This window comes from Pseudopipra pipra, chromosome 16 (genome assembly GCF_036250125.1).
Source record: "Pseudopipra pipra isolate bDixPip1 chromosome 16, bDixPip1.hap1, whole genome shotgun sequence".
Taxonomy (NCBI): Eukaryota; Metazoa; Chordata; class Aves; order Passeriformes; family Pipridae; genus Pseudopipra; species Pseudopipra pipra.
Window position 1 is genome coordinate 8,712,950 of NC_087564.1, and position 7,260 is coordinate 8,720,209.

Consider the following 7,260-nt stretch of genomic DNA (forward strand, 5'->3'; position numbering starts at 1 on the left):
TAATTTGTGTGAGCGAGGTTAGACTTCCATTCCATTTTCACTTTTCTGTGCCATTTTTACAGTTTATTACAGTCACTGAAAAGCAGCTTTAATGTTAAAAGCTCCCGGAACTCTTAAGAGTGACTACTTATCAAAATTCTCATCTCTGTAAAACCACTGCTTGTAAACTAAAATTTTTCACATCTTTTCCCATAAAGGATTGATTGGAAGTAACACAATAGAGATTTATTTTTTTACCGTGCATGACTGAGACACAACGCAGCTTCTTTTTATTCAGAGCCACAACTTTACCATCATAATAATTTGTTTTGTTTTGTTTAGCCCATTTTCTACTACTGCCTGGTTTATTCCTCCCTCATTTCTTTGGACATAAAAATGAGGGATATCTTTTCCTCTTGCTTGTAATTTAGGCTAAAGACAACCCAAAACCAGCCACCAAAGGCACAGAAAAAAGGACAAACTTCACACAAAATGCAAGACCAGATTCAATTTTATTGTTTCCCTGTGTGTACAGCTGTGGAGTCTGGCTGTGAGTATTGGATGTGGGCCTGGTGTTTGCACTGAGGATGTGACTCAGCAGTGCCAGCAACTCCAGCAACAACTAAAACTGGACCTTTGGAGCAAGGGCCATTTGCTGTGAAGTCTTTTGCCCTTCAGTGGCCACATGGGGAGCTCCTGTCAGGCTCAGCAGTAACAGTAGAGGCTACAGCACTCACTGAAGTGGCTGAACAGAAGCTGAACATAATGCACATGTGCTATAGGATGTGCACCAGAAGGCTGAGATTGTTGCTTCTGCAGTGCAGGGTGGATGAGTGACATGAATGGAAGAGGTCCTTGTCTTCCTGACAAGGAAAACCACCTCCTTTGTGCTTCTTTGTGCTTGTATGTAGCTCAAGATACAACCAGAAAATCCATCATCCCTGGCAGAACATAGCATGAATCTGCACTAATTTTGACATTTTACACCAAGGCACTGCTGCATGGCTCAAAAAGAATACCCTTCCCATGAGCTTTCAGATACTTGTTTATTGTAACGGCAGACTCTTTGGAGTTCAAGTTAAATCTGGATTACAGTTTCCATAACCCTTTGAGTGCCCTTCAATCATGCAAACAATAAGCAAACTAAAAAGACATGTCAGCTCCATTTGTTCTACCTTTTACCAGCACTCCATATATACCTTTCTTTTAAAAATAAATACATTCATGTGCTGTGTCATTAGAAGAAAGAGTTTCCTATGCTCCCTTAGCTCTTTTAAAAAGTCTGGAAGATAAGAAGCTAAACAAGTTTTATTTGTTAATTCTTACAGCCTTCACATTCCACATGGAAAGGTGGCTTTTTCTTCCTTGTCAGGATGCAGCACAGCCATCTTTCCATGCAGGGGAAGGAAATATACTCACCCTCTATTTTGGCACCATTACTTTCAGGTTCTGTTTTAAGAACAGTAATGCATATGTCTTAAAGACACCATAAATCCACCTCAAATTACTATACAGTTTTAGATCATGCTGTTAAAATTACTAAAATCAAGGTATGACTTTAAATTTTGACAACAAAAATTGCTAATAGGAATTTATAACCAGAATTTAAACACAGCAAAGGAATAGTCAGAGAATTATAAAGCCACCTGCACAGACAAGGTTTGGCCCAGTTTGCTTGTCAAATCCGATTCTTTCACATTACAGCAATTCCCTCAGACTGTGTGTGGCTGCACCACAGCTCTGTCCAGTGCCCCAGAAGGGTTTTCTACATTTGAGGCTTGACCACAGGCAGAAAAAACCTGCTGCTCTGCCTTTTCCCAGAACCATTGTTATAGTGGTCCATTGGCACTGCTGGATGCCCTGTGGATGGTGAATGGACAGGCTGGGGAGGGAGTGCAAGGTGGGTCAGTAGTGAGGGTCACAGTCCTCCACCAGGCTGTCGGTGATGTAGCTGCACTCAAGGACGTTTTCTAAGTAGCTTTTCTCTGCAAACGTGTTCACTGTCCAGGGAACCACGTGAATTCCTTTTGAAGACCAGTGACTTACATAGTCCCTGCAAGGGATGAAGACATTCTAAGAGGAGGTTGACACCACCACAGAGAGAAGGCAGACAGTGCTGAAGCTACATCTGGGTTTTAGTCTTGCGTCAGTATGGCACCAAGAACAACAGCGTGTCCTCTTTTGCAACATCATCTTTTTGTGCTTTGTTATTGTAAACAGGCAAAAGTAACAGTTCTCCTCTTTGAAAGTAAACTTAGAATCTAACATAAGATAAAAATTCAGATTAAAAAGACAGAGGCTTAAAATAATAAAATAGCATGGAGTAAAGAAATTATCAAAACAACCTTACCCAACACTAAATGGAACATTTTGATAAGCACATCCTGCGTTAACTCCACCCTATAATAGAATGGCAATATCTCCTGGTATATGAGCAAGCTTTAACACTTACTGAGAAACAAAATTTTTCTGTACGAGGAAAGCTGAATTCCCACACAGTCGCCACAAGAAACTGTGCAGGCTCCAATCCACAATGATATCCATCCCCACATACAAGTAGTGCTTCCAGAAGGAACGGAAGCGGCGTGTCCCATCTCCCAAGTGACTCAGGTGCCAGGGCCGGTGTGTAAGTGCTGTCACAACCTTTCTGTCAGCTCGTCTCATCTGCAAGACCAAGAAGACTGGAATTCATCCACAAGCCCAGCTGCATTAAATACAGTTTTTGAGATACAAAGTGCTAGTTTGTGTTTGCAGCTCTACCAGAATCCTTCTCCCCTTCCCCTCCAGGTCCTTTTGTAACTATTTTGGAAAGCTGTTTATGAGATTTTTTTTTTTTTTAAACATACTGAGTAAGCACCTGCTCTTATGTTAAAAAAAAAATTACACAGCAGTCATGCAATGTATATACTGGAATAAAATACATAGTAAGTAGCAGTGGAAATGACAATTAGGAAACAGTTTTAAGAATAGTCTATGTTTACATCAAAATAAGAGATTTATTTAGCAGGTATCTTGCACACAGATACCTGGCCATACACCAACTGAAATGGCAACACACTTTTTCCTGCATTGCTTTCAGAATAGAGGGACCTACAGTGGATTCACATGTGCCTTTAATGAGTAGACTGATCTAATAAGATTATGCATTATGCTTCATTTGCTTTTAAAAGTCTTGGCAATTTTAACAACCCAAGAGTAACCTGGAACTGGGAGTTTTATACCACCCTGAAATTACCAGGCAGGACTAAAAAAATCCAAAATAAACTTTTAGGAAACATCACCTTATAAACAACATCTGGCATGAAGGAACAGACTATGCTGCTGTCATAGAGCTGTGGAAATTCCAGGTAGAGTTGTTTCAGGGCATCAACTGCCTACAATTAGAGACATGCACAGATGTTATATTTATACATACACTCATATTTACACTGCAGAGTCATTCTAGAACAATGCCCTTTAAAAACATTTTCCAGTTTTGTGTAGCAAGATTGAAATAGAAAGGGGGAAGAAGAAAAATAGCATCTTGCTTATAGCAGTAACACAGAAATGACATTTTGAGTTTTTTTGCAACAGAAGTCCTCTTTGTGATTCCGTTTACAACATTCTCAGTGTTTGAAATACCCTCAAAGACAATGTGGATATAATTCTGACATACTACTCAGGGTTTAGTTCAAGAGGGAAATTAATGTATTTCCATATTTTGCTATGCTAAAGAAAAAATAATTCTAATTTGCATAAAATGTTATTGACTGATCATCTGCCTTCAGTAATGCAAATTACAGATCCCTTGTTGAAGGCTGAGGATGAGGTGCTGGCTCCCCCCAGCACAGGCAGCAAACTCAATTTGCTTTGTTTCACTGTGGTGCTGTGAGTTGAACGTTAACACACACACACAGCTTGTGCTAATTTTAAGTTGCAGCTTCCCAGAACAACTTTGGATGACACAAACAGCAGGCCCAGTCCCGCTCATATTCAAGAAGGGTGTGTACCAGACATATCAGTTTGAGACCACCACAACAGCAGGTTAGAAACCCACAGAAGGTGTGAGGGAAGGTGTGATAAGTGAGCAGTACCTGATCTGCATGGCCTTTGACGTCAAAGTAGATTGTAAGGTTGTGACGCATGGACTCCACAACACCTTCTCTCAGGGTTGGTACCTTTTCACTTGGGAATTTGCTCCTGTAGAAATGGACAACTCACTGGAATGCAGTCAAGATACACATGCACATATGCACGCAGGCACACATACCCCCAACCACAGAGCTGTTTCCTAAACACAGTTTGCTACAGTAGCACTAGAGCTGGGATCCAGTAGTGTCAGCAGTCTCTCTCTCACCCAGTAATAGACTGCACATGTGGAGGGATATGTACACATCTCCTTTTCCCTCAGAATCTCACTGATTAATCCCACAGTTAAATCCTTCCAAATTCAAGTTCTAATCTGATGCTCACCAGCCCCATGTTCTGCATCCAAACACTAACCTCAGTTCTTCACCTCCTTCCCCAACTCCCACAAACAAGCATTCAGTCCCAACTGCTGCCTTCCTCCTGCTCTGACTGTGCTCCCCAGCCCTGAGCCAGAAACAGAGATCCTGGAAGAACAGGCAAGACAAGCTGAGGATGCAGCACAATCAGCTTCACCCATCAGTAAAGGATTCCTGACACGGTGACAGTGAACAACAGCTGCTCAGCAGTTGCTGCCTGTGTGGAAGTTCTCTCTGTGTGGCTCAGGTGATCACCTTTCCAGTAACGGGGAAGATACTCTTGTACCACGGACCCACGGGTGGCACATTTACAGGAGGCTGGAATTCCTTAATGCAGTGTCTCAGGAGCACACACTACAAGTTCTTCCTCTGAAATGGATTCACTTACGATACTGCAGAAGTTGCACTGTTAGCAAATTTTTAGTAATGTATAAAAATATTTTCCCCTGCATGCCCCTGGGAAGGACCTAATCAGCCATGGGGGTCACAGTGAGACACCTAAAATCTGTCTAGCTCCTTTTCAACAGTATAAACATGATGCTTAGAATCCCCAAGGCACAATCAGTTAAGAAATATAAGCAAACAAAACTAATTTTTGAAGCGATTCCTTGAGCCAATTTTGACATATCATGAATCTCCCCACATCTTTAGTGTCCTGCAGTCAATTTAGGACAAGATTTTGTAGAGATTGACCTGTTTCACATTAGATGCCTTGGAATTTTGTCCTTGAAAGCCAGTTGACTCTTCTTCACTGTTCTTATTGTAACAATGGGTAAGAAGATATAGTCTCATATGCTTCTATAATCAAAGTAACATATGGGACTGAGTTTTAAATTTACAAAAATTTTCATCAGTGATAGATCAAATCAATAATTCTGTTTCTCAAGAATGGTATTTTTCACTGTTCAAACTGTAATTTCAGAATAGCAATAGATCATTTACCGTAGCCTGTGTTTGGCAGATGCATTAAGCTTCCTAATTTCATCAAAAGTCAAGTCACACAGTCTTCCAGACCCATCAGTTGTCCTTTCCACTGTATCATCGTGCATTAGAATGGCAACACCATCTGCAGTAAATTCAACATCCACCTCAACACCCGCTGCTCCATTCTCAGCTGCCTTAAAAAAAAATTTTAAAAATCATATACACAAGAGACAGCTTTATATATATGATATATGTACAGCTATAATTAGCTTGTGTTCTGGGAAACAAAAATAATAAAATAATAATGTTATTTTCAGTAAGCTTCATCTGCAGAGCAAAGCAGGTTTTATCCAAGCCATTGTGAGAGCATTCATAGATCAACAGAAATACAATCTATTTTAGAGATAAAACCATAGTGATAATGTTGGGACTGGGACTGTTTCAGGATAAAAATGCAGAAAAGAATCCTGCTCACTCCTTCTGATGTAATAACCCTGGAGTCCTTATGTCATTTTCTAAAAAAGAAGGGAAGCAAATGCCTACAATTTACAAAATCTACAGGATAACAGCAAACACTCTTCTCTGAGGAAGAAGCAGCCAGGCTGCCTTAGAACATTTCACATATCCTGCTTCTGCCCTGGCTCTTTCCCAGGGACTCCTCAGGAAAACACTCGAGTGAAGTGCAATCAAGACCAATTGTTCCAAAAGCCAAACGCCCTCCTAGGAAAAGGTACAATGCACCAGAAAGACAAATGCCAGGTAGGCACTAGAGGTAACCCCCTCTCAGGAACACTGTGAACCCTGGCTGTGCCTTGATGCCTTGGAGGTGGGGCAGCAGCAAGTCATGGCAGGGCTGCACACAGTGAAGTTCTCCCAGTATCAGAGTTTCTCACAACTCTGGATTCTCATTACAGATCTTCGAGGTTTAAAAAGCACAACCTATCCGAGTTGCTGTCCTCTCTCTGTGTGCTGTTGCTACATCAGCAAAAGACAGTATTTCATAACTGCTGTGCTGTTGAAATATCCATCAGCACCAAGGCTATAACAGCTCCCACAAGACTCAGATCTTATCTGAATCCCCTTGGGGACGAAGGACCGACCAGCCACACAGCTTCCTGCGGATGCTGGAAGAACATCGGGAAATACTGAGGATGAGGGAGGCTTGGCGCCTGCAGGAAGGTCGCATCACCGAACACAACCCAGCAGATCTCACCGCTGCCCACCAGTTTCGCCGCTCACCCACCAGGCCATGTGGGCTCCGCGAGGCCCCGCGGACCGTTTGGCAGCTCCGCCTCGCAACTCCACCCCCCGCCCCAGGCCCCGCCCGCCCCCCGGGCGCGCTGACCTGTCTGATGGCCCCCAGCGTGTTCTCGGGCGCGTCGTGGGCGCCGCCGCGGTGCGCGACGCGGGCGGCGGTGCCGCGGGGCTGCAGGACGCGCTGGGCGCTCCGGGCCGCCGGCGGCTCCAGCGACAGGAGGTGCAGCGCCACGTACAGCCCGGCCGGCAGCAGGCACGCCAGCGTCGGGCTGCGGCTCAGCGCCAGCACCACCACGAGCAGCGCCGTCAGGAAGCTCAGCAGGCCGTCCCCGTGGCACAGCATGGCCGGGCCGGGGCCGGGGCCGGGATCGGGTCGGGATCGGGGCCGGACCCACGGCCGCCGCCTCTCCTCAGAACACAGGCGACGGCAACGCCCCCGTGCCCGGCACCAGCCAATCAGCACTCGGCCGTCAGCGCCCGCAGCCAATCAACGCCCGCAGCGCCCGCCAACGGCCGCCCACCCGCGCTGGGGGCGGAGCTCGGGGCTCGGGCAATCCCTCAGGGACGGCCCCGGCGGCGCTGCTGGGAAACGCGCGGTGCTTCCGATAAAAAGGGG

The 7,260-nt window shown here is 44.7% G+C and overlaps 1 protein-coding gene across 4 annotated transcripts; it reads right to left on the reverse strand.

The window, feature by feature from the left end:
* Positions 1-472: 472 nt before the first annotated feature.
* GDE1 (glycerophosphodiester phosphodiesterase 1) lies at positions 473-7,072 on the reverse strand. Of its 4 annotated transcripts, none has more exons than XM_064672938.1 (6): positions 6,733-7,069; positions 5,406-5,581; positions 4,053-4,158; positions 3,261-3,353; positions 2,432-2,643; positions 473-2,032 (listed from the first exon to the last, which is right to left on the reverse strand). In XM_064672938.1, exons 1-6 carry the CDS (start codon positions 6,985-6,987, stop codon positions 1,885-1,887), a joined length of 990 nt encoding a protein of 329 aa, XP_064529008.1. In that variant the 5' UTR covers positions 6,988-7,069; the 3' UTR covers positions 473-1,884. The 4 variants fall into 4 exon arrangements, with proteins under 4 accessions (XP_064529008.1, XP_064529011.1, XP_064529010.1 ...); XM_064672941.1 differs by having other exon boundaries at positions 5,406-5,577; positions 6,733-7,051; XM_064672940.1 differs by having other exon boundaries at positions 5,406-5,529; positions 6,733-6,821.
* Between the last annotated feature and the right edge of the window lie 188 nt (positions 7,073-7,260).